General features: G+C 37.5%; 1 protein-coding gene and 3 non-coding genes across 9 annotated transcripts in view; 2 read left to right on the top strand and 2 right to left on the bottom strand.

The window, feature by feature from the left end:
- Positions 1–45: 45 nt before the first annotated feature.
- Positions 46–119, top strand: trnai-aau (transfer RNA isoleucine (anticodon AAU)). The gene has a single exon. It is a non-coding gene; the product is annotated as a tRNA-Ile (tRNA).
- Positions 120–302: 183 nt separating this feature from the next.
- trnaw-cca (transfer RNA tryptophan (anticodon CCA)) lies at positions 303–374 on the top strand. The gene has a single exon. It is a non-coding gene; the product is annotated as a tRNA-Trp (tRNA).
- Positions 375–466: 92 nt separating this feature from the next.
- On the bottom strand, positions 467–538 carry trnap-agg (transfer RNA proline (anticodon AGG)). The gene has a single exon. It is a non-coding gene; the product is annotated as a tRNA-Pro (tRNA).
- Positions 539–7,418: 6,880 nt separating this feature from the next.
- Positions 7,419–27,254, bottom strand: part of LOC113058720 (uncharacterized) — a 37,319-nt gene continuing 17,483 nt past the window's right edge. For 5 of the 6 annotated variants that reach the window (XM_026226880.1, XM_026226877.1, XM_026226881.1 and 2 more), the window contains 13 exons: positions 25,644–25,736; positions 23,270–25,276; positions 17,800–17,956; positions 16,078–16,512; positions 10,991–11,431; positions 10,431–10,688; positions 10,081–10,317; positions 9,755–9,997; positions 9,293–9,550; positions 8,903–9,208; positions 8,534–8,806; positions 8,347–8,430; positions 7,419–7,918 (listed from right to left, as the gene is read on the bottom strand). In XM_026226880.1, coding sequence (XP_026082665.1) covers positions 7,852–7,918; positions 8,347–8,430; positions 8,534–8,806; positions 8,903–9,208; positions 9,293–9,550; positions 9,755–9,997; positions 10,081–10,317; positions 10,431–10,688; positions 10,991–11,431; positions 16,078–16,512; positions 17,800–17,956; positions 23,270–25,276; positions 25,644–25,736 — 4,859 coding nt within the window. In that variant the 3' untranslated portion in view covers positions 7,419–7,851. The remainder of the gene's footprint in view (positions 7,919–8,346; positions 8,431–8,533; positions 8,807–8,902; positions 9,209–9,292; positions 9,551–9,754; positions 9,998–10,080; positions 10,318–10,430; positions 10,689–10,990; positions 11,432–16,077; positions 16,513–17,799; positions 17,957–23,269; positions 25,277–25,643; positions 25,737–27,254) is intronic. The other variant, XM_026226883.1, reaches the window with a different exon arrangement.

A 27,254-nucleotide genomic window follows, 5' to 3' on the forward strand; every position in this document is an offset into this window, starting at 1 on the left:
AATAATGTAAGTTTTTGAAATGACATTTTCCGGCCAGTGTTCCACGGCCGGTTAGCTCAGTTGGTTAGAGCGTGGTGCTAATAACGCCAAGGTCGCGGGTTCGATCCCCGTACGGGCCAGTGTTTGTTTTGTTCTGTAGATTCAAGACTAGATTTAGAATAGTGATTGCTAAAGTTAGACTCTATACAACCAGACTCGCGCATGCTGCTCTGCCTTGTTCCATACTGTGGTTTCGAGGAAGTATTTTGCCATGGGCTCCATTTGCCATTTGCGATTTAGGCTCGTCCAGGCTGCGGACCCGAGACCTCGTGGCGCAACGGTAGCGCGTCTGACTCCAGATCAGAAGGTTGCGTGTTCAAATCACGTCGGGGTCATGTTTTATTTACCACGTATTTTGTCAGCATAATCATACTACCGCTTTGGTTTTCTCATTTTGTAAAGAACGAGAAAAAGAAAACTAGAAGTTGGGCTCGTCCGGGATTTGAACCCGGGACCTCTCGCACCCTAAGCGAGAATCATACCCCTAGACCAACGAGCCACGCAAAATATTGTATTCCAATTCCCAATAGTGGACATATATAGTTTAACAGTGGTGGACGAAATACACAAATCAAGTACTTATACATATCATAAAATACACATATAATACAGATACATATAATAAAATATTACTCCAGTAAAAGTACTCCTTTTTCAATTTTATTTAAGTGAAAGTATTATCAGAATCAGAATGAGCTTTATTGCCAGGTATGTTTACACATACGAGAAATTTGTTTTCGTGACAGAAGCTCCGCAGTACAACAGAATGACAGCGACAGAACATAAAACACATAACAAAAGAATAAAATACAAATATGTAGACAGTGAATGACAATACAAATGACAATTGTAGGCAGGTATATTACAAAGTGAAGTTATGTATGTACATATATATTGTGTGCAAAATTTAAGTGTATACTAAGTATGTGTGTTAGATAAATAAAGTGTGTGTGTATATAAATATAAAGTGTAGTGTGTCCGCCGTTATTATAAGCTGTTCATAAGATGGATTGCCTGAGGGAAGAAACTGGTCCTGTGTCTGGTCGTTCTAGTGCTCAGTGCTCTGTAGCGTCGACCAGATGGCAACAGTTCAAAGAGGGTGTGTGCTGGATGTGAGGGGTCCAGAGTGATTTTGACAGCCCTTTTTCTCACTCTGGATAAGTACAGTTCTTGAATAGATGGGAGAGTTGAACCGATGATTCGCTCAGCAGTCCGGACTACTCTCTGTAGTCTTCTGAGGTCAGATTTAGAAGCTGAGCTGAACCAGACAGTTACTAAAGTGCAGAGGATGGATTCAATGATGGTGGAGTAGAACTGTTTCAGCAGCTCCTGTGGCAGGTTAAACTTCCTCAGCTGGCGAAGGAAGTACAACCTCTGCTGGGCCTTTTTCACGATGGAGTCAATGTGAATGTCCCACTTCAGGTCCTGAGAGATTGTGGTTCCCAGGAACCTGAATGACTCCACTGCAGTCACAGGGCTGTTCATGATGGTGAGTGGGGGGAGTTTCTCCTGAAGACCACGATCATCTCCACTGTTTTGAGCGTGTTCAGCTCCAGGTTGTTGAGACTGCACCAGACAGCCAGCTCTTTTACCTCCTGTCTGTAAGCAGACTCGTCAGCGTCCTGAATGAGGCCGATGAGTGTGGTGTTCCAAAAGTGTATGCTGTTCCAAACATGTAAGACCTCCTTTTATCTTCGGAACACAGTTTAAGATATTTTAGATTTAGTCCGAGAGCTCTCAGTCCCTCCATTGAAACTGTCACTGTGTGTAAGCTATATTGTCCATGTCCAGAAAGGTAAGAAAAACATCATCAAAGTAGTCCATGTGACATCAGAGGGTCAGTTGGAATTTTTTGAAGCATCGAAAATACATTTTGGTCCAAAAATGGCAAAAACGACGACTTTATTCAGCATTGTCTTCTCTTCCGTGTCTGTTGTGAGAGAGTTAAAATCAAAGCAGTCTGGATATCCGGTTTGCGAACAAATCATTCAGTTCATCAAATCGAATTGAATCGTTTTAAACGATTCGCATTTCTAATACGCATTAATCCACAAATGACTTAAGCTGTTCACTTTTTTAATGTGGCTGAAACTCCCTCTGAGTTTAAACAAACCAATATCCCAGATGAGTAATGCATGCACTCAAAAAGTAGCAAAGAATCAGTTCAGAATCAATTACCAAAAGAATCAGTTCAGTTCAGACGCCCTGTGTGTCAGTCTGCTTCACGCTGAATCACACATGCGCAGTAACATCAGCTCCTCGGTTCACTAATCGGACGCGTCTGACAGAAACACACAGAGTCCCAATTCGCCTACATACTACGACCTAAAAGTATGTACTTTTTTTTTTTGTGAGGAAAAAGTATGGGGTTAGAATTGTTGCATTATTCCAAATAAATAGATTATGATCCACAAATAAATGTAACGAGATTCACAAAAATATATCAAATTCACAAATAAATGTAAAGAGTTTCACAAAAAAATATAAAACTCACAAATAAATAAAATGAGATTTATATATATATATATATATATATATATATATATATATATATATATATATATATATATATATATATATATATCAAATCATGTAAATATATATATATATATATATATATATATATATATATATATATATATATATATATATATATATATATATTTCAAAAAGCTTTTTCAGCATTGTGAAACTCTTTCATCACTGGACAGTAACAATCTTTCATAGACATATTTAAATTAAAATATAAACAACGTTTTACTCATGCATTTGACAGCTAGGTTTTTATAATAAGTTGCTGAAACAAGCTGCAACACATTTAAACACAACATTAGCCTACTTTTCTTGTTAGGATATCACAAACATTTAAAATTAAAACTCACCACTGACAGAAACAGTCGACTCTCGTGCCTTTTGCATGTAAATCTTTATTACAGGCAATCAAACGGGTCTTAAATAACTTTGTTTTTCTGCCTCTATAAAAGTGCATATATAATGTTGCCTTGTTTCTCTAAAGTTGCTCTTTTTCTTGTTTTAAATCTAGCCAAAACCCATGTGTTGCGTGTGAAACACAGTGGGCTTTAATTAGTATATATTTATTGTGAAATGACTGCATTTTCGTGTCAATCCATGTTCATTTTTACCGCGAACAATGCACTGTCACTTTAATTCAGCACATGCAGCACAGCAAAAATAGACTCTGTACGTAAACGATCGCTGCACTGCTCCTGGAACGCATTGACAGCGTGCAGTGTGAACGCTGGAATCTGTTCACATGGGTGCGTAAAAAAATACGCAACACATACGAACAGCAGACAGAGTATGTGTGAAACAGGCGTAATATGGCTTAAAACGCATGATTTCAGCATGATAAACATGATAATATCAGAACCAAAACAGATGTTTTAGCAGCTCTATTCTGGATAAGGGGGCGGGGAGTAGCAGTTCATTTGCATTTAAAGAACATCAATAGGCATTTTCAAAATGATATAATAAATGTATAAAAAGCGTATTTTGAGCTGATAACTTCACAGACACATTCTAGGGGCACCAGAGACTTATATTACATGATGTAAAAAGGGGCATAATATGTCATCTTTAAGGGTAAACACTGGGGAACATCATGACATCTTTAAAAAAAAAATTTAAATTGAGGCTGAGGAGATGAAGTACAGGTAGCCTAAATATTAAGCAGTTTTTATTGAATAATAATACTTCATCGCTGAGGTTCATCGCTGGCGCCGATACAGGATGGCTGCCTCCGTGACGAGCTCCGCATATGTTTTTGTGTTTTTGTTAGTTTGTCCTGTCTTAAGTTATATTCCTGCCATCAGTTTCACCAGGGAAGAACTGCTGAACATTCGGCAGAACGCACCACAAGATGTTTTCCCGGATTTCAATTATTCAGATGTTTTAGTGAACGTTGTTATCGGAGGAGCGGCGGCGCTGATCAAGCGCTTCAGGACGCGCAGACGGGGGAAGCGAGCGGGAGCGCTCGTCAGACTCAGGAAGCGCGGATTTCGAACGCCGTTGCCTAGCATCCATCTGGCAAATCTCCGTTCTCTACCCAACAAAACGGACGAACTCCTTCTGCTTTCTCGGACTAATAAGGATTTCACACACTCTGCAGCTCTGTGTTTCACGGAAACCTGGCTGAATGACACCATACCGGACAGCGCGCTCCATCTGCCGGGCTTTCATCTGTTCAGAGCGGATCGCGAATCAGAATCCACTGGGAAATCGCGCGGCGGCGGGACATGCTTTTACATCAATGAACGGTGGTGTACAGATGTAACTGTGTTAAAGAAGACGTGCTGCTCAAATCTCGAAACACTCTTCATTAACTGCAAGCCGTTCTATTCGCCGCAGGAGTTTCACTCGTTCATTCTGGTCAGTGTTTACATCCATCCGCAAGCGCACGTGAGCTCAGCTTTACAGAAACTCGCTGATCAGATTACAGAGACAGAACAACAACACCCGGACTCTGTTTTAATCATTCTCGGGGACTTTAATAAAGACAATCTCTCCCGTGAACTGCCAAAATACAGACAGCATGTTACATGTCCCACAAGAGACAGTAATATATTGGATCACTGTTACACCACAATAAAGGATGCATTTCACTCTGTTCCACGAGCAGCTTTGGGACGTTCTGATCACCTTCTGGTTCATCTTATACCGTCCTACAGGCAGAAACTAAAATCAGCTAAACCTGTATCAAGGACTGTAAAAAGATGGACTAATGAAGCAGAGCAGGATTTACAATCTTGTTTTGACCTCACTGATTGGAGTGTTTTTGAAGCTGCTGCCACCGATCTGGATGAACTCACAGAGACCGTAACATCATACATCAGTTTCTGTGAGGATATGTGTATTCCTACAAAGACGCAACTAATTTACAATAATGACAAACCGTGGTTCACTGCAAAACTCAGACAGCTCCGTCAGGCCAAAGAAGATGCTTACGTGAAGGGGGACAATGTCTTGTATAAACAGGCTAAATACACATTGGAAAAGGAGATCAAAGTGGCAAAGAGGAATTATTCTGAAAAAATAAGGACTCAGTTCACTTCCAACGACTCCGCATCAGTGTGGAAAAGTCTAAAGAAGATCACCAATTACAAGACACCACCCCCCAGCACCGTAGAGAATCAACGACTGGCAGACGATCTGAACGAGTTTTACTGCAGGTTTGAAAGAACACCCATCACCTGCCCTGAACGCCTCCCCACAAAACCATTCACACCCTTCACAACTCCTGCAACCAGCCCCAAATGCCTCTCCAAACTACCGTTCACACCATTAACAGCTCCTGCAACCCATCCTGAACACCTCTCCAATCAAGCACTCTCACCATTCTCACCTCCTGCATCCCCCCTCTCCCCCACACCTGCCATTCAGATCAGCGAGGATGCGGTGCGCCAGGTCTTCCGGAAGCAGAAAAGGAAAAAAGCACCAGGCCCAGATTGTGTAACACCAGCCTGTCTGAAATCCTGTGCTGACCAGCTGGCCCCCATCTTCACACAGATCTTCAACAGATCGCTGGAGCTGTGCGAAGTCCCTTCATGCCTCAAACGTTCCACCATCATCCCCATCCCTAAGAAACCCAAAATTACAGGACTAAATGACTACAGGCCTGTGGCTCTAACGTCTGTAGTCATGAAGTCATTTGAAAAACTGGTGCTGGCCCACCTGAAGGACATCACTGGGCCCTTGCTGGATCCTCTTCAGTTTGCCTACAGAGCAAACAGGTCTGTGGACGATGCAGTAAACATTGGACTGCATTATGTTCTGCAACACCTAGACAGACCGGGGACTTATGTGAGGATCCTGTTTGTGGACTTCAGCTCGGCCTTCAACACGATCATCCCAAACCTCCTCCTGCCCAAACTAAATCAGCTCTCCGTGCCCACCTCCGTCTGTCAGTGGATCAACAGCTTCCTGACAGACAGGCAGCAGCTAGTGAGGCTGGGAAAATACACATCCAGCACCCGTACAATCAGCACCGGAGCTCCCCAGGGCTGTGTCCTCTCCCCACTGCTCTTCTCCCTGTACACCAACGATTGCACATCTAAGGACCCCTCTGTCAAGCTCCTGAAGTTTGCAGATGACACCACACTCATCGGCCTCATTCAGGACGGTGACGAGTCTGCTTACAGACAGGAGGTAAAAGAGCTGGCTGTCTGGTGCAGTCTCAACAACCTGGAGCTTAACACCCTCAAAACAGTGGAGATGATCGTGGACTTCAGGAGAAACCCCCCTGCACTCCCCCCACTCACCATCATGAACAGCCCTGTGACTGCAGTGGAGTCATTCAGGTTCCTGGGAACCACCATCTCTCAGGACCTGAAGTGGGACATTCACATTGACTCCATCGTAAAAAAGGCCCAGAAGAGGTTGTACTTTCTTCGCCAGCTGAGGAAGTTTAACCTGCCACAGGAGCTGCTGAAACAGTTCTACTCCACCATCATTGAATCCATCCTCTGCACTTCAGTAACTGTCTGGTTCAGCTCAGCTTCTAAATCTGACCTCAGAAGACTACAGAGGGTAGTCCGGACTGCTGAGCGAATCATCGGTTCAACTCTCCCATCTATTCAAGAACTGTACTTATCCAGAGTGAGAAAAAGCTGTCAAAATCACTCTGGACCCCTCACATCCAGCACACTCCCTCTTTGAACTGTTGCCATCTGGTCGACGCTACAGAGCACTGAGCACTAGAACGACCAGACACAGGACCAGTTTCTTCCCTCAGGCAATCCATCTTATGAACAGCTGACAATAATGGCGAACACACTACACTTTATATTTATATACACACACACTTTATTTATCTAACACACATACTTAGTATACACTTAAATTTTGCACACAATATATATGTACATACATAACTTCACTTTGTAATATACCTGCCTACAATTGTCATTTGTATATTGTCATTCACTGTCTACATATTTGTATTTTTTATTCTTTTATTATGTGTTTTATGTTCTGTCGCTGTCATTCTGTTGTACTGCGGAGCTTCTGTCACGAAAACAAATTCCTCGTATGTGTAAACATACCTGGCAATAAAGCTCATTCTGATTCTGATTCTGATTCTTGTCTTTCTCAAAACTCAGTCTGGCATAATTACACTTGTAGAATTAGTAATGGTTAAAGGCTATGTAAAATTGCTTTAAATTCATTAAAACCTTATTGCAAACGGCTTCGAGAAAAAAAATATATATAAAGAGATAAATAGACAGTATGAAAATCTTAACCATAATAATAAAATCCACATCTTTCTTACAGCTCGATTACATGTATTAAAAGAGACTGATTACTGGAGTATTCTTTCATTTAGCTGATACTTTCAACCAAGGCAAAATAAAATTCAGGAGTATAACAAATATATTTATCCTGAGAATCAATGCAGTGCTAACAATACAAAGCATTAAACATTCTCTAAAAGCTCTAAACGTTGTCTAGAAGAATATAAAACAGAAATATTTGTTCCAGTCAACATCCACGGTTAAGAGGGTGAGGAGCCTGTGGCTGTCTTGAACTTGTTGTGAGCGGTTAATTGTAGCCAGTGAAGACAAATCAAAACCATAACTCTTGCCTAAAACACTGCAAAATATACATCATCATAGCTTTGTAATATAATAAACATTTCATTTATATAAATCTGGTTCAAACATAAAGCTATAATTTTTAATTATTCATAAAAATAAACTTCTACACAGAACACTGTTAAGTGCTTTGCAAAGTTTGTTTAATCATAAATCAAACACCCTCCTAATGTTAAATCATTAAGGTTCTGGCCCAGGATCTTCACCATATTTCAAATCGCTTGTCTCTGGTGAATTGCTTTCTTTCACTGATTTTGTTTCCGAAGAGTCTGCAAAGACAAAATTGATAACAACATGATATACAAATCAACTGATGTGTTTCAGTTCATCTACATCTCTCAAAAATGATGAGTAATATCAAATGTGTTCAGTCATCCAAGTGTAAAGTAAAGCTCTGCAAAACATGTATTCTACAATTAAACACTGTCATTTAAATTTAAAATGTCATTTTAAATATGCATTTTAGATACACAGACTTAACTGTATTTATTATAATTTTTTACATTATTGTAATGAAACTATTCTAGATTACAAAATTTGAGACTTGGATTAAACAGAGCCATATGATTTTATTAACATAAAATGCAAATTATTTATCCATTGTGTAGTCACTAAAAGTAAATTTCATAGAGGGTTAATAGACCAACACTAATAAAACACAGCTCACACACACACACACACACACACACACACTCACCGTACAGTCTGAAGATTGCTGTGAGTGCAGACGATACTGTGGATCCTCTTTGCTGATTCATCTGTGATATTATTGTGACTCAGGCTGTAAGAAGACATGAGATGAAAAGTTTCAACAGAAACATGAGGCAAACAAGTCTGAATACAGTGTTTTGTCTCTCTATTCCTGACGTGTCTGTGTAACTCACTCCAGAGTCTGGGTTTTGTGCAGATGTGGCAGCAGCGGCTCCACGCAGAGATCAGTGAGTTTGCAGTGACTGAGATCCAGTTCTGTCAGTCCTTCAGAATATTCCAGAAACAGTGCCAGCTGTTCACAAGCTCTCGGGTTCATCTGAGTGTGACTGAGGTCCATCTCTCCTCCCAAAGCCTGTGAAAGAGCCTCAGCGCTCCTCAAAGAGCCTCTCTGAGATCCATCTTTACTAACACAAGCCAGAAACTGCAGTAGCAGAGCTTTACTACAACTGATGAGAGGAAGAACACAACGATAAACATGAACGTGAGATAAATTAATGCACTTTGTAATATTAGCAATGAAATTGATCTGTCAGATGTCTTACTTCAGCTGGACTTGAGGCAGGATTGGCCAAAGTTGTTTCAGGGCCTCCTCAGAGAGCTCACAGTCCTGTAAGATCAACTTCACAATGCTTGGAGTTTTCTGAAGCACAGATGAGATTATTCTACAGTCTTCTTCAGTTAGTTTCAAATGCTCCTGGTTTTCCTGTGTGTCTGTTAAATCCAGAGAAGAGCAGCAGGAGAAGTCCAGTCTGTGGTGAAGAGCAGAGAGAAGAACATCTGCTGCCTCCTGCTGGAGATCAGAGGAACTGCAGCAATGAAGCAGCTTCAGTAACAGCAGCCTGTCAACACTAACACACACAGATACTGTTAACAAACACACACAACAGAACAGACATGTTTAATGTGATATCAGTGCTGTTCTATCAGTAAACCTGAGCTGTGTGACTCTGCAGAGTAAAGGCAAAAAGCTCTCTAGCTCCTCCGATGGTATGGAGGTCCAGAGCAGATTGAGTTTGACAGTGTTGCAGTGCTGCAGAGTGAAGCGCAGAGCAGCGCAGTGAACAGAGTCCAACACTCGGCCATTCAGGCTGATGTCATTCCCTGCTGAACTCATGAGACCGGACACATACTGAGGAAAACGAGTCTCATAAATCTCCATAATGATGGACAGAGTAAAGCTGGGGCTCAACCTGTGGAGAATAAGATCAGTTTCATGAACCATTACAGCAACAAACATTTTTAATGCAATTTTCTTTTTGAAAATTCACATCTGAGGTATGACAGTGTGTAATTTATATTGTAGGTTTAATAGGGAACATCTCTTGAATTCATGTTAATCACGTATCTTACTTTGCTTAAAGCTGAGCTAAACAGAACTAATTTGATTATTTTACCTTTTCAGCTGAATTGTGCCCAACCAGGGTAACAGTTGTCTGATTTCACAGGTGATTTTGCTCTTCCTGAAGTCCAGCTTTAAATTCAGAGCTTGATGTTGCAGCAGGTAATGAATCACTTCCCAGGTCAGTGAACAGGAAGTCAGATCCTTAGACACCTTCTTCAGAAAGCAGCGTGTCAGTTTACCATCCTGTGCTTCATACACCACTGAAACCAGCTGCTGAAGAGTTTCTTTAGAGAACCTGAACACACAGACAGAACAGGTCTTGTGAAACATCTCATTTAGTGACAAAACATGAACTAAAACACAGAGCTGAACACAGACCTGATAGACAGAGGTTCTTGGAGACCCAACAGTGATGTGAGAGACAGAGACTTGGTACACTTGGTAAGATCCAAACACTGGACAGACAGCAGACTCAGGAGAGACGTCAATCTGCTCAGGATATGAGAGGAATTCAGCTTTGAGTCTTTAGTGACCAGTGAAAGCTCCTCTGTGTTCAGTAAAACAGGACATGACCTCAGCACTCTGACCATCTTCACTAACATTTTGTCTTCCAGACTGTCAAAAACAAAATCGAAGATCATGAGGAACATTCACATTACAGATTCCAGGATGTGTTAATCAAAAACAGTTATGATGTAAACAGTGAGTGCAGATGATGTATCTCAGACCTCAGCTTCTGCAGGTGTCTGATGTGTCTGAAGAGCAGTCTGGTTCCTCTGACAGAAATGGCTTTTGGCTTTAGAGTCAGGTTTAGTTTTGAGGGTGAAAGACCCAGAACTCTCCCCACAGATCTGCAGGTGCTGCTGGGTAATTTTCCTCTCAGTGTGACAGTGAAGTCTAAAGCCTGAAGCAGAGGAGTCACCTGATCTGATTTCACTTTGGACCCAAACACTTTACATAGAGATGGGATGAACCGATTGGCATTCCTGCAGGACAAGCATATAATAATAAAATAATATACAATATCCTAGTAATATTCAAGCATATTGTTTTATCTTAAGCTTAAATATTTTTACTGTATAAAGCTAATGTTTACACTATGTGGTGGAAAAAGCACAATGTCACAATAGTCAAATAAAAGGCAGTATTTATCAGACGTCAGCTGTGAGATGTAGGGCAGACCTTGAAGGAATCCCTTCACGTCACAAAAGTTTAGCCAATGGATCTAACTGAGCAAGAAATATTAAATCAAATCAAATCCAGAGTAACGTTTTTACAAGAGTCTCACCTCAGCTGTGAGATGTAGGGCAGACACTGCAGGAATCCCTTCACTTCACTCTCTTCATCTGTCCAGTCTCTCAGCTTTACTGGTTTCTTCTCTGTTTGGAGTTTCAGCACTTCTAGGAGGATGGAGCTCTTTCTCTCTGAGAGCTTTATTCTCCAGACTGCAGGAGCTGACTGATAAATTGGCTGTAATGCTGGAAGGACACTCCTGCCTGTTTGAGTCTCATAGTCCTTCACATGTGAACACAGATCCAGCAGGAAATCACACTGTTCAGTCTGATAATCAGAATCATCTAAATAATTCCTATTAAAAGGGAAAGATGTGTAGCTGCACACAGATGTTAATAGTTCAGTGTAAGTTTCTCCTTGATTTGCATCAATCTCTGATGCTGAAACAATCAGTTTCAGTAGAAACTTTACACCAGGTTCACTCGTCAAATAAAACCTGTGGAGACAGAAATAATTATCACTTCAATCTTCAATGTACAGTATGAACAAAAATACTGCAGGTGACGAATTAAATCATTTAAATATAAAATACATATGAGAGATGATGAAATGATTTGAAAAGATTCAATGGCACTTTGTATTTTAGTTCTAGTTGCGGACTGTGTAGTCTGTGTTGTAAATATAATCCTAAAGTGAATAAACAGTAAAGTGTGAAATCTAAACTTATTAAAGTGTTTATAATTTAAATAATTTTCTTAAAATTCTAATTTAAAATACATATAACTGGCAATATTCAGTTGATATGAAGGTAAATCTGGGTCAGACAGTTATTGTTCTGTTCAGACATTGTGTTTGTGTGCTGACTATCATGACAGTGAACACTTAATATACAGCTCCATTAAAGTCAAGTACTGTGTCCTGTGTCACATTCACGTGCACTTTACATGTGTGATGTTAGTCAGACTAAACAGACTAAAACAATTATTCACTTTTTAATGTCATAAATGACACAGTTACTTTTTTCTGAAGTTCAACTAACCAAACTAGATACTGTGATTGCAGTTTTTCTTTATCTGATATGTATTCATGTTAATCATTTAACAGTCGTCCTCATCATTGTGCACATGCTCTGAAAGACAGAGGTAATGTGCGATGTACTTTTAATAATATTCGATTATGTATTGTGTGATGTTTACATGAACAGAGACATGAAGATTGTAGCTCGACTTTGCAAAAACCCACTGAACTGTAACTCAATTATAACTGCACGTGTTAACACTGCTACAATAGAAATATATGAACACAATCATGAATTCTGTGGAGACAGTGTTGGGAAAGTTCACTTTCTACATGAACTAGTTCAAAGTTCAACTCACAAATTTTAAAATGAACTAGTTCAGTTCATAGTTCAAACTAAAAATGTTTTAACTAAGTTCACACAGTTCCAGAAATGAACTAGTTCATAGTTCTTTTTTTCCATATGTTGCTGCAAGCTATTATTTTTCAAAATTATTGCTACAGCCCATATAGAATCACAGACAGCAATTATTTTATCAGTTTTAACAATGAAGCTATGCATCAGATTTCATTTTCATATCAAATTTTGAATCATTATCCAACCAGGGTTTACATTAGCATTGAGGCGACAGCACTTCCCCCTTGTTGCTTTAATGCTTTGTGTCCCATTCTCACCGACCTTGTCATAAACATCATAAAATTATTTTAAATGATCATACGCTTTCTTGCTACATGCTGCTGTCGCCTCCATGCTTTTTTTTTTTTTTTTTTGATGACGCGTTATGCATGCGGCGGATGGCGGTGCGACACTGGTGGCTGGTGTTGCCAGATTGGGTGTTTTTTCCGCTACATATTAAGACCCGTTTACGGTGTGTTTTAGCCGGGTTTTCGCCTGGGAGGCTCTATAGAAATATGGCAGCCTATTGAACGAAGTTAACCTGAGAGAGCGTGCCGTTCACAGACACCAGAATGAAGGAGTTGACAGTAACGTTCATCAGGCAGTAATACAGCACGTTCAGTTCACGTTCGCCCAAAATATGAACGAGTTCATGAACTATCGTTCAATGAACGCATTCAGGCACAACACTGTGTGGAGATGTGCAATGCGCAGAGCATAATATGACATACAGTATACTGTACGTGTTTGTTAGGGTCTAAATGAAGAATGTTTATCTTTCTTTTAAATATAAACATAAGATAAATAAGTCTTTCACTGAGGTTATTTTCCTTATGTCTTTTTTATAATTAGTCTCATGTTGAGTGCATAAGACCCCGTTTCTCGTGGAGCTGTGCACAGCATTTTTTGTAACTTTGTTTGTGGCTCTGTTTCTGAAGAAACACGACCAGCACTCAGTCTGAGCTTGCCCAAATTGCTTACATTTAACAAATGAGCCTACAAAAAAACATTTTTAATTACAGTTAAAGTCAATATTTAATGAAAACTATCAGTCATAATATAATGAAATCAGAATAATATATATATATATATATATATATATATATATATATATATATATATATATATATATATATATATATATATACACATATACATGTGCTCATATCTAATGTATGAGGTATTATAGGAATTATTGAAGAACTAACAGGTGATTATTCATTAACACTTAACTCACTACTGTTAACTACTAAGGAAGATGAGTTAATTAATCAGTATGTAATATAATTTTATGATTATGTTAAGTAACAGTTAGCTAATCAATAACTAATGTATTCTGTCATACCTCCTGAAGAACTGCTATTAATTATCTACTAGTTAGGGTTCAAGAAAAATAACTATGAAATAACTACTACTGAACAGTTATACGCAAATAATCACTATAATCACTATAATACTCAGGATGTGTCCCACAAGTACTTGCGTAAAAGTACAGATACCCCAATAAAATATTACTACTAATGAACAGTTTTACACAATTACATTGAATTGTGACTTTTTCATATAAATGTTATTAGCAGTAGTAGTAGTTGTATGAAAATGCAATATTAATAAATGCAATACATTTTATAGAGGTTTTGCCTGTATAGTGAATTTTTTTGTGAGTGTGTTTTTTAAGAAATCAGCTTCCAATAGATACCCCACCTCGACTCCAGTGCCTTGTGATAACTTACCTTAGTTTTTATATTTTATATACAGTACTGTATGTGTGCCTCATCAGCATATACCACATTATCATTAATTCAATTTCTGTATGTAAGGCACAGCCTGAGGAAAAGTGAAAATAGAGGTATCCAATTTGTAATTAATAAAGAATTATCAGATAATCCCTGAAGAATTACTTAGAATCTGAAACAGTATTCTAAAGTGAAGACATAGGCAACCCATTAGTAATTAATAAAGAATTATCAGATAATTTTGCAGGACTTACTTAGAACCTGAAACTGAATTCTAAAGTGAACCTATTAGTAAATAATAATAAAATACATCATTTTGACTAAAATCTGTTTATTTCAGATGAGAACATTTCTTAATACAGCTTATTTTATTCCATTTTAACATGTATACTGCCCACATTTTAACTAATTTAACAAACATTTCATAAAAGTTAAACATTTAGAAGCAAATAAAATCCAAATCCAAAAACCATATTTTTGTTTTCATAGTAGTACTTTGTACTTGTCCTTTTACTCAAGTAATTTTGAAAATGAATAGGCCTACTTATTATGTTACTGGAGTAATATTTTATTGGGGTATCTGTACTTTTACGCAAGTACTTGTGGGACACATCCTGATTATTATAGTGATTATTTGCGTATAACTGTTCAGTAGTAGTTATTTTTCTTGAACCTTAACTAGTAGATAATTAATAGTAGTTCTTCAGGAGGTATGATCGAATATATTAGTTACTGATTAGCTAACTGTTACTTAACATAATCATAAAATTATATTACATACGGATTAGTTAACACATCTTTCTTAGTAGTTAACAGTAGTGAGTTAAGTGTTAATGAATAATCACCTGTTAGTTCTTCAATAATTCCTTATTAGTTATGTAGTAAGTAAGAAACAGTATTCTAAAGTTTTTTGTTCTAATGTCACAAGTAATAATCTCAAGGTTTACTGGGTTTCACCTGATTCTTTGATTCTTTTGTTGTGTGTGTTTGGTGAAGTGCGCTAAAAATATCAGATTGTTACGCGTGTCCTCCAAACTGACAAACATCTTAATCAGTAAAGAAAGTTAGCGTTCAGGACAGGGATGAACTACGGTGCCCCTAAGGAGACATGGTCGGTTCACTTAGTTTTGTTGTGGTCATGATATAATAACTCGTGGGAACATGATATTTTGTCGTGGCCTCGAGATGTTATGTGGCCACGAGTTTAATGTGTAAACAAACCTGTGTGACCATAGCAACCCAGGATTATCAGAGATGGATTCATTAATGTTTTATTTTGAATTAATAAATTATTATAATATTTATTATAGAAATTATTACATTAATAAATTATTATATTAACCACAGGCCTTGGCTTCTGGGCTGTATTACATGCAATTGTCAGCATTCAAATAAAGTTTATCATGAATAAATGTTACCTCAAGTGCATAATATAAAATATAAAAACATTTTTATCCATCCTACAGTCTTGTAAGTCCATTAACTGGTCGTCCTTTTCTCTTAATATTTGTATATTAGGCTATTATTGTTATTATTATTATATATAATTTTTTATTATTATTATCAGTTTTATTATCGTATTATTATTGGTTATATTTTTATATTATTGATCATATTTTTATATTCATTTTCATTCAAATATTCATTCAAATTCGGTGACATTCCACATTATACAGTAAAGTCATTTTTTATATTTTTGTTTTCTAAAAAATCAATTAAAACTTAAAATGTGAAATAAAATGAACAAATAATAATAATAATCTTTCAAAATGAGTTAAGCCACGGAATTAGTTAATATTAAGTTAATTAAGTTAATATTAACAGTCAAACAGAGAGTTTCTACAGTGTGTTTGTGTTGTGACTATCATGACAGTAGATCTGTTGTGTCCTGTGTGTTACATCACATCAGTGTGTGCTGAAAACAGATGAACACAATCACACTGTTCACAGAACAAACAAGAAGCACAGAGAAACAAACACAGAAAGTCTCACCTCAGCTGTGAGATGTAGGGCAGACACTGCAGGAATCCCTTCACTTCACTCTCTTCATCTGTCCAGTCTCTCAGCTCTACTGGTTTCTTCTCTGTTTGGAGTTTCAGCACATCTAGGAGGATGGAGCTCTTTCTCTCTGAGAGCTTTATTCTCCAGACTGCAGGAGCTGACTGATAAATTGGCTGTAATGCTGGAAGGACACTCCTGCCTGTTTGAGTCTCATAGTCCTTCACATGTGAACACAGATCCAGCAGGAATTCAGATTGAACAGCTTGATGGTGAGTATAGTTTTCACTGAAGGGGAAAGATGTGTAGCTGCACACAGATGTGAACAGCTCAGTGTAATTTTCACCAGTCGTTTTATCAAACTCTGACGCTGAAACAATCAGATTCACCAGAAACTGGACAGATGTTTTCTTCTCATAGAAATCAAATCTGTGGAGACACAAATGTAAACACACTTCAATGTCTAGTGCTGGATAATATGAAATATGAGAGCAGATTGATAAGTAAAACATTCATCTTTACAATAATAATAAATAGATAATTAGGTCTATGGCACTGATCTGTATAATGACTCGTGGTGAAGCCACTGTTTGAGCGTCATCTTACTATTCTCTAGCAGCAGAGAGAATCACTGACTCACAGACAAAACACTGAATCAGAAATTAATTTGATGTATATTAATAAGAAATATTATGATAAGCATTTGTTACTAAAATGTACTATATTGGATTGAAATATAAAGTTTATCATCATGCATCATCTTGGAAATAAAGCTTCATGTCTGTACCACATATAGTAAGCATTATTTCAGTAAAAAAAAAAGGTTTTCCTTTATTTAAAGAAACACAGCGTACAATAAACATTAACCTCAAAGGTAGAGATGCATAGTACTGGGTTTTAGCTCAAGAATTAATTTTCACCCGTAGTCCATGGACAGGCTGATATTAAGCTAAAATATATAAAACATACACGAGTAATAAGATTTACACTTGCCCCCAAAATTTTTTTTTTATAAAAGTGAATGTAAGGTGTACAATGTTTATGTAAGAATGTACAAAAGTTAATGCATAACAAATAAGTTATGCATGTATTTTATGTCCTGATTAAGCAACATCTATTTCAGACTCTTCAAGATCACAAAATGGCATTTATATGGCATTTCACTAGCATTAAAGTTTCCATCAGAGTAAAAATGTTATGTTGAATAATAATTAATTTAACCAACATTTAAATCATTAACTGCCTCAAAATGCATGATGTTAACAAAATTATAGTTGAAACATTTGCAGTTAGCCAAACTTTTTTTGGCTTTTACAAAGTGATAAACCTCACATCTTTGAAGGCACATTATCTTTTTATCTATCCACATTAATAACTCTGTTTATGCAGCATAAAAAAAAATCAGTCAGTTTTCGCATTAGTCTGAACAATTCATTCTCTGTCAGCAGGTGTCACTTTTGGAGCGTCAGAAATAGAGTGGTTTCCCTGGTAACGACAGCTCTGTGCTCACAAACACTACTTTATCAGACACTGAGATGAGGGACATTTTAAGTTACTCACAGCTCTACTAACGGCACTTTTCTGAGATGTTTCAGAGATGATGTGAAATGTAGTTCTACTCTGTATACTTTTTTTCTATTTATTTTAGCCAATAATCCTAACTGAGAGCAGAATATATGGAAACAAAAGAGTAATGTTTTCAGAAGAAACTCTCACCTCAGCTGTGAGATGTAGGGCAGACACTGCAGCAATCCCTTCACTTCACTCTCTTCATCTGTCCAGTCTCTCAGCTTTACTGGTTTCTTCTCTGTTTGGAGTTTCAGCACTTCTAGGAGGATGGAGCTCTTTCTCTCTGAGAGATCTATGCTCCAGACTGCAGTGGTATAAGGAATGAAGCATTATTAGGTTTCACTTAATTAAGGCGTCCTTGTTAGAGTGTAATTATGCATATAAATACTGAATAATATCAGTGGTGTAATGTAATGGAATAATTATACTTTGTTACAGTACTTAATTATTTTTGGGAGTATCTGTACTTTACTTTGTCAGAAGAACACAGACTGCTAGAAAGCAGTTTGATGAATCAGTGGTCTGGCATTTGCAAAGTTAGACTCCTAAAAACACCTTTGCTCATGTGCAAACAAGTGTACGCACAACAGGGATGGAAATTAACTTTTTTGTCCACCGGCCACTGTGGCTGGTGGATTTCAAAATCTAACTGCCACGCAATGTTTTTACCAGCCACTTTATTGTTTTTAACCAACAATGTGTAACTGCCTGTGAAAATTAATACTACAAGATCTACAATACTTAAAGGGTTAGTTCACCCAGATAGCAAATTTATGTAATTAATAACTTACCCTCATGTTGTTTCAAACCCGTAAAACCTCCGTTTATCTTTGGAACACAGTTTAAGACATTTTAGATTTAGTCCGAGAGCTCTCAGTCCCTCCATTGAAGCTGTGTGTACAGTTTACTGTCCATGTCCAGAAAGATAAGAAAAACATCATCAAAGTAGTCCATGTGACATCAGAGGGTCAGTTAGAATTTTTGAAGCATCAAAAATACATTTTGGTCCAAAAATAGCAAAAACTACGAATTTATTCAGCATTGTCTTCTCTTCCGTATCTGTGTGAGAGAGAGTTCAAAACAAAGCAGCTAGATATCCGGTTCGCGAACGAATCATTCAGTTCACCAAATCGAACTGAATCATTTTAAATGGTTTCGCATCTCTAATACGCATTAATCCACAAATGACTTCCTCTGAGTTCAAACAAACAAATATCCCGGAGTAATGCATGCACTCAAACAGTACATTGACTGAACTGCTGTGAAGAGAGAACTGAAGATGAACACCGAGCTGAGCCAGATAACGAACAATAGACTGACTTGTTCACGAGTGAAGAACCGGTTGCATCGGTTTTCGGATCACCAGTAGTTCTTTCAGACAGTTCGATTCAATAAACCGGTTGAAGAAAACGGTTCCCAGGTTCTTTCGCTCCCGGTGTAATGGCATCATTTGCGATGATTGCCCTTTATTCAAGCCTTCAGTTTACCCGTGCTCATAACAGTAGCACAGAATCAGTTCAGAATCAATCACCAAAAGAATCAGTTTGGTTCAGACTCTCTGTGTGTCGCTCTGCTTCACGCTGAATCACACATGTGCAGTATCATCAGCTCCTCGGTTCACGAATCGGACGCGTCTGACAGAAACTGTTCTTGACTCGTGAATGAGTCAAATGTTTTGTTCGTTATCTGGCTCAGCTCGGTGTTCATCTTCAGTTCTCTCTTCACAGCAGTTCAGTCAATGTACTGTTTGAGTAAATGAATTACTCCAGGATATTGGTTTGTTTGAACTCAGAGGGAGTGTCAGCCACATCAAAAAAATTAACAGCTTAAGTCATTTGTGGATTAATGCGTATTAGAGATGGAAACCGTTTAAAACGATTCAGTTCGATTTGGTGAACCGAATGATTAGTTCGCAATCCGGATATCCAGACTGCTTTGTTTTGTACTCACTCTCACAACAGACACGAAAGAGAAGACAATGCTGAATAAAGTCGTCGTTTTTGCTATTTTTGGACCAAAATGTTTTTTCGATGCTTCAAAAAATTCTAACGGGCCCTCTGATGTCACATGGACTACTTTGATGATGTTTTTCTTACCTTTCTGGACATGGACAGTATACCGTACACACAGCTTCAATGGAGGGAATGAGAGCTCTCGGACTAAATCTAAAATGTCTTAAACTGTGTTCCGAAGATAAAAGGAGGTCTTACGGGTTTGAAACAACATGAGGGTAAGTTATTAATTACATAAATTTGCTATCTGGGTGAACTAACCCTTTAAGCAGTTTATATAAGTCTCAATGAAATACTGACATTTTCTCTTTCAGTGATGGTCAAAAATGCTGTCTATCTAGGCAGCTTATAGGTTTTGAAACAGCCGACTCTTTGCCGACTCTTGCTGAAGCCGCTCATTCTCTCAGCTCAACTTTTTTAATGCACAGAAACATTTTTATGACATTCTAAACAGTTTTCGTATGCAATAATAATGTTGTATTTAATTCCAAAGGAAATGATTCACCAGTATTTGCATGTGTAAGTGTATTTTTTGTGTGTGTGTTTTTTTTTTTTTTTTTTGTGGTTGAGGGAAAAGTCCCCTGTTCAACACTATCACTGAAAGAAATCTCGGCTTGCAAACTTTTACGCCGATGACAAACGAATGCACAGCGTTTTTAATACATTGTTTTTACACGTCTCATCACGCCAGAGCAGTCAAACATGTGTAGTGATACAATGTTGTTTCGAAATAACTTACAACCGACTACGGACACCTTGTCAATTGAATCGTCATTGGCTAGTAATTATTTTAGTTTACTAAAATAGTGCCAGTCAGTCAAGCTTTATAATAATCAAGTATCATTTAAGAATAGAACTTTAGTAATTAGAAGTAAACTTGATAACCATGTTTGAATGCTTATTAGTCATTTTAACTGAAAATTTTAATTGGACTGGTGGTGGTGCTTTTTTGGTCATTCAGTGTTTCTGTAAAAAAAGAAAAGAAAAAAAAATGTATAAAAATACTGATAATAATAATAATACGATTCCTTCTAATAAAAACTATAAAACACACTACGTATTACTAATGATTTATGAGCTGCTGGATTCATGAATATTAATCAGGTTTTGGGTGTTCGCTCAAATTAATTTGCTGAAATTAAAACATGGACGATAATAGAGCATCACAGTCCCGCCCACAGCCCGAGAGATCTCTGGTGCCGGAAATACATTTCCCATTCATTTCTCCCATTGACTTTCGGAAAAATCCGTATCTAAAGACTTTTAGAGCAGGAAAATGAACTTACTTTGACAGAAACGTAACAGTATGCGGAAACTTGTGCGCGATAAATTCAACTTCACGCGATCTTGTATATCATGAGCGCGTGCTATAAAACATAGGCTACTGTAAATAACCAACAAATATATCACTCCACCAGCAGCACTAACTTCAGCTGTAAACACTGCACTGGGAACAGCGCCGCCATTTCGCGCCCGGTTTACACCGCCTTTCTCCACGGAGCTGCTTCAGATGATATTACACTTCATTGCGTGTTGTACACACACTGGGGATGGAAATACATTTTTTGTCCACCGGCCGGGTGAAACAGTATGCTATTTTTATTTACCCGCCACGGTGGCCGGTAGGTGAAGCGAGTTTACCCGCCACAACACAAAATCACCCGCATTTGGCTGGTGACGGGTGCTAATTTCCATCCCTGACGCACAACCGCGGATGATTAACTTTCTGGGGTGTGAAATACAGCATCGACTGCGATAATATGCTAAGTGCTGTTGTAAATTGTAATGATGTGTGATCTGACATTATCAAGTAGGATGTATCACCAAATCACACACAGGAGTGAATGCACTTGATTTATTAGTCTATTAAAACTCAAAATTGCAGGCATTCTAAATTATGAATGGCAAAATGCTTCTGTATGCTTTCTAAATTTATATAATTTAATGTTTTTAATTTAATTAATCACACAAAGAGTAACGTTACCATTTTTCTGCAGATATCAGCATGAACACATTTAATAATCATTTTGTACAAGTTCAGTAAAGCAATAAGTGACTTACATTTTATACACAATATTGTTTTTTTTTTGTTTTTTTGCTCAATTTTGCAAACAAAAATAGTTCCAAACAAAGATCACGGCACTGTTTTGCATCTCTGAGCAATGGACGGTGTTTAGAATGAAACAGTGAATCAGCTTTTTGAATGAATCCGTTAAATAAATGATTCAGTGCTTCACTCATTAACACAGTCAAATGCTTTGTTTCTGAATGAATCAGCCGTTTGAATTAATCGGTAGAATTTCAATGACTCATTAATAGTCACTTGCTGTCACCTACTGGCAGTTTTCATTTCACATTTCGACTTTTTTTCATGTTTTATTTCAAATATCAGTATAAATTTGTTAAAAACAAAGCACTAGGTCCATTTATGCATCTGTAACTGCAGTTTAAATGCATCGATGTACTCTGATACATAAACTGTGTAAATACATTTAAATGCTATTTCAGATTCCAGAAATGCTTTCTTACGTTGGAATGAAAGACACAAAGTACCGGATGAAGTGATCATTATTCTTACCCAAAAATATAAAATGTAAGAGAGTTCAAACTCAGCAGCAACCTCTGTCAACTGGCCACTAGTGGCTGGGTGCAAAAGGGAGTCAATCCAATCAATCAATTTTAAAATACATAACTTTACAGAAAAAAAAAACAAACATGTTTACAGCCTGGTACAAAAAATTATTTTGGTATATATAGCTAATTTTGCCCTTCATGACAACTGTGAGTGGGGTGAATTTTTTTATAACTCATCTGTTTAAATTATATTACCATATTTTCTGCACTGTAAGGCGCACTTAAAAGCCTTTCATTTTCTCAAAAAACGACAGTGCGCCTTATAATCCGGAGCGCCTTATATATGGATCAAGGCACTCTGTCAAAATGTTGACATTCCCTTTAGCACAGCTCCATGATCATCTAGTGGATGCATAATGCAAACCCAGTCAAACGTTTGACTGCAGTATCTTCTATTCTATGCACTTTATAATCCGGTGCGCCCTATATAAGAAAACAGTTCTAAAATAGGCCATTCATTGAAGGTGTGCCTTATAAACCGGTGCAACTCATAGTGCAGAAAATACGGTAAGCCTTAAAGTTCTGAAGTTAATTAAGGGCGTGGCCACTTGAGTGACAGGTGCATTCCCACTGCTGTCACCACTGTTGAGCTAGGTGGGCGTGGCTTCAGCAACCATTTTTGATTATCCAGTAGTGGCGTTCTGCCAAGATGGTTACGTCGCCTCCATCCACTTTTGGCTTCAAAAACGCTCTTCGGAAACCAATGGGTGACATCACTTTCAGTATCTTTCAGGTACTTTATACGCCACAGAGTAATATTATTTAACTACTGGTACAGTACTTACTATATGGTTGGGGTTAGGATTTAGGTTTGGCTTAGGGTTACTTGCATGTAATTATGCATAATTAATTGTGATTATAATATTAAGTACATGTAACATGTAACAAGAACACCTCAAAAATCAAGTGTTACTCATTTTTTTAAGCAATTCAAGCATTAATATGTTCTAGATATTTAACATGTATCTCACCATCCACTGGTACTGGTGTCTCCTCACTGGGTTTGCTGATGTCTCCTTCTCCATAGACAGCAGAGACTCTGACTCTATAGATTGTGCTGTGAGGTACAGTTAAAATATATTCACATTCAGGTCCTTGTGTTTGTACTGAAGACCAGCCCTCCAGTCCTGCTTCTTTATACTCAACCATATACCGTAGCACTGGAGAATCTTCTCCAGTTTTAACCTTCAACCAGAAAATTCTGAGAGTGTCTCGGTTCAGCTTTTCCACAATGGGTTGTCCAGGTGTTGCTGCAGCCGCTGTCTGAAAGTTAATCATTTTACTGAAATTGCTCATACAGTCCTGCTCAATAACTGAATACCTCAGCTGATAGTGGTGGTCAGACTTTAAACCTGAGATAAAAAAGGTTTTCTTGAGAGTGGTCACATCAAAAATGATATGTTTCCATGTGGTACTGTTCATTTCATCATCATCATCCAAAGCCCTGTACTCCACCACATATTTCTCAATGCTTTTAGTTTGTGGTTGATTCAGTTTCAGGGACACACTGGTGCAGTTTATGTGAAATATTTGGAGGAGATCTGGCTTAGTTTGAAGTGTCAGATTTCTGCTCACAATCCTCCCGGCATGATAAAACTGCACAGTGTATTCAGAATAACCATCATCATGTACAGATGCAGCAATGAACTTGGTTCGCTTTCCATCTTCATTTGTCTCTTTGGCAGTAATGAATACTTCTAAATCAGAAAGTACTTTTTGAGTGATATAAACAGGCTTTAATGACTGCTGTAAATCTTCTGACTCGATAAAATCAGATGGATTCAATGTGCCCTTTTTCATGAATTCAATGTACTGCCTCAGAGCTGTGAAAAAAGAGTCATCTGCCTTTATTGATGAAATAGTGAAGCAGAACACACTGCTCATCAGAGGATCATTGATGACTCGCTGAAGCTCCTCCTGTGATTTCACAATAGTTATGCTTGCTGCTCTGCACCTTTTTAAAACTGCCAGCTCCGTTTCCTTCTTTTCAAACCAATGATGTGTGTTTTCTGGATTGAATGGAGACCGATCAAAGTTACTGACAAGTTCTTGTAAACTCTTCTCTCTCTCCTCTTCACTGATGTATTTGGACTCAATAATCTTAGCAGTCTTTCTTTGAAACTCTATTCTGTACTCCTGCAGAAATTCTGAATACCTTTGAAATATTTCTTTTAAAGCAGGGAACCATATGATCACACTAAGATTATTGTAGTTTGTCACTATGTCCTTGCACACCCTGATTTGTTCTCTCAAATGTTCTAGAATGTTCTCAGCGTTTTGCAGCAAGTGTTCGCTCGGAGCAGCACAGACAGAGCTCTTGTTTAGTTTCTTGAGAGGATACAGCCAGACCTTCAGAGGAACTGCTCTCTCATCTTTAGATCCAAGCAGCGCTGGCAGAGATTCATAGATCTCCATTGCCTTATCAAAAGACATTGGATTCTTCCAGTTACCCACATCACTGTAGAGACTGCAGGCATAAAAAATGCTGTTAGCCTTTTCAGTTTCATTAAGACTTGAAAACACATCCCTTGCACTAAGGGTGGTGACAATCTTCTTGATAACATTTTCCATTTCTGTATTTTTCTCTGAGTTGATTCTCTCATTATCAAAAACAAAGAAAGCTTGGGCTCCATAGAACACAGCGATGATCACATGTGTAGCTGTGGTTGCATTAATGACTGAGGCAGAAACTCCTTCCTGTAAGAGTCTTTGGCTGATCATGTCCAGTCTGGTGGTGGTTTTGTAGTGTAGTGTAACTCTTTCCTGATATTGAGACTGAACTGGGTGATTCAGAAAGGCTGCTGCTCCATTTAGCTCCATCAGTCCACACAGAGCACTGACTCGCAACATTGGTGACATTCCAAAGGCTCTGCATCTCTCCTTAAGGGAGTCGTCTCCCAAAACCTTTACATGTGTTTTCAGTTGGGGCCAAGATATTCTGTCACTTGTTAAAGTGTGGTTATCCCAAAGATTACTGTCTGTAAACACATTCACAGCACATTCTATTCAAATTTACATGTGTAAAAATATACACAAGACATACAATCTGCACACAGCCTAGGATTAGAGAGAAGGGAATTTTGTAATGTTTATAAAATCACAGTCAAATAACATAACACTTATTTAAACTCAAACTCAAACAGTACACAGTATTATTAGCTGCAGCTTTACGTAGAGGACAAAATAATAATTTCCCCACTCAAGTAAAAGTATAATACGTAGGGTGGAAATTAACATGAACATATTTTCATTACATTTACATTACATGCTGTTTTATAATGTGTATTTACATCACTAATGAAATGTAAAGCTAAGAGTAATGGTTAGTGAATAGGCTAGACCAACCTGAAATTAAAGATTCATTGCGCTGGTCATACAACATTCCAATATCCAAAGGACGACCAAGAGCTGAAACCTTAGTTACATCCATAGGTAAATCTGTGGATAATTTGGGGAAAAAAAGTGCACATTATTACATGTAGATGACTGGTGTTTAGAAAAGCCCTTGAAAAACACTGTTAAAGGGGTCATATGATGCAATTTCAAGTTTTCCTTTCTCTTTGGCGTGTAACAAGCTTTTGGTGCATAAAGATCTGTAAAGCTGCAAAGATTAAAGTCTCAAACCCAAAGAGATATTCTTTATAAAATAAGACTCCTCCACGTCCTCCTAAAACGCCTCATTTAAACACGCCTCCACATGTCTACACCACAATGTGGGAAGATTTGCATAATGCTGCCCAAACGTTCACGTTCATGGAGATGCTGTTTCGCTGTGAAAGCGAAAAAGAGGACATAACTAGAAATCAGTGGTTAAGTTCCAGAACAGTTCGACCCAAATATTCAGTTGTGTGCAACGCATTTTATGGAGGACTGTTTCCTGATCCTGGGAGAGAAGACTACAATGCCGGCTGTTCTGACTCGCAGTCAGTAAGTATGTTTACATATGTAAAGGATTTACCACTGATGATTCAAACATGGGTTTTGAGCCGTTTAGAATAGGCTTGTTGTTTGTCATTTCTCCAATGTGAAAAAAGTGTTTTTTGAACCTTAAACCACATTAGGGCTGGGCGATATATATTTAAAAAAAATGATATCTCGATATTGTCAAAATTTGTACGATATTCGATATATATCTCGATATGTTTGCATTTAAATAATAAAAAAAACATGATTTTCTTTTGCCCATAAAAAAAAAAAAAAAACTATTTTGATTAAACAGCTTATTTAAGCAGTTAAAAAAATCTAGACCAAGAGATCATTTACTGCTATTTATTAAATTAATACATGTAGGCCTATATGTAACTGAAGCAGTGCAAATTAAGTACAGAAAGTGCATTCTGTCAACTTTTTAGTGCATGCAATTCACAATTTATACTATACAACTGGGATAAGTATTTTATTTTACTTTTTTTAACCAGTTTTTAAGCTAAGAACACAAGTCTGTCAACTGTCTGCGGTTTTAAGAGAAGCTCTGTGGCATGAAACTATTTTCCTACTAACATTAAAAACCCTGTCAGATGGGGAGCTAGTTGCTGAAGCACATAGCTATCTCTTATATATATATATATATATATATATATATATATATATATATATATATATATATATATATATATATATATATATATTAGGGGTGTCACGATTCTCCAAATCCTCGATTCGATTGCATTTTCGATTCTAAGGTCACGGTTCGATTCTCGATTTTTACATTTATTCTCTTTAAAGCACAGATTGTCATTTTTCAAACTAGACTTTTATGTAATATAATATCTGACCTTTGTACCACATTACACTGTCAAAATTTTATTAACAACATAATGTAACAATAACTTATATCTTTAGTCAATTGAAAACTTAAAATAAACTGCCATCCAGTTTCTCTTTTGTAAGTGCAGTCACAAAAGATGACATTCAAGTTCATAACAAAACAAACAAAAACAATAAAAAATGACTAAA

The sequence above is a fragment of the Carassius auratus genome, chromosome 40 (assembly GCF_003368295.1).
Source record: "Carassius auratus strain Wakin chromosome 40, ASM336829v1, whole genome shotgun sequence".
In the NCBI taxonomy this organism is placed as follows: Eukaryota; Metazoa; Chordata; class Actinopteri; order Cypriniformes; family Cyprinidae; genus Carassius; species Carassius auratus.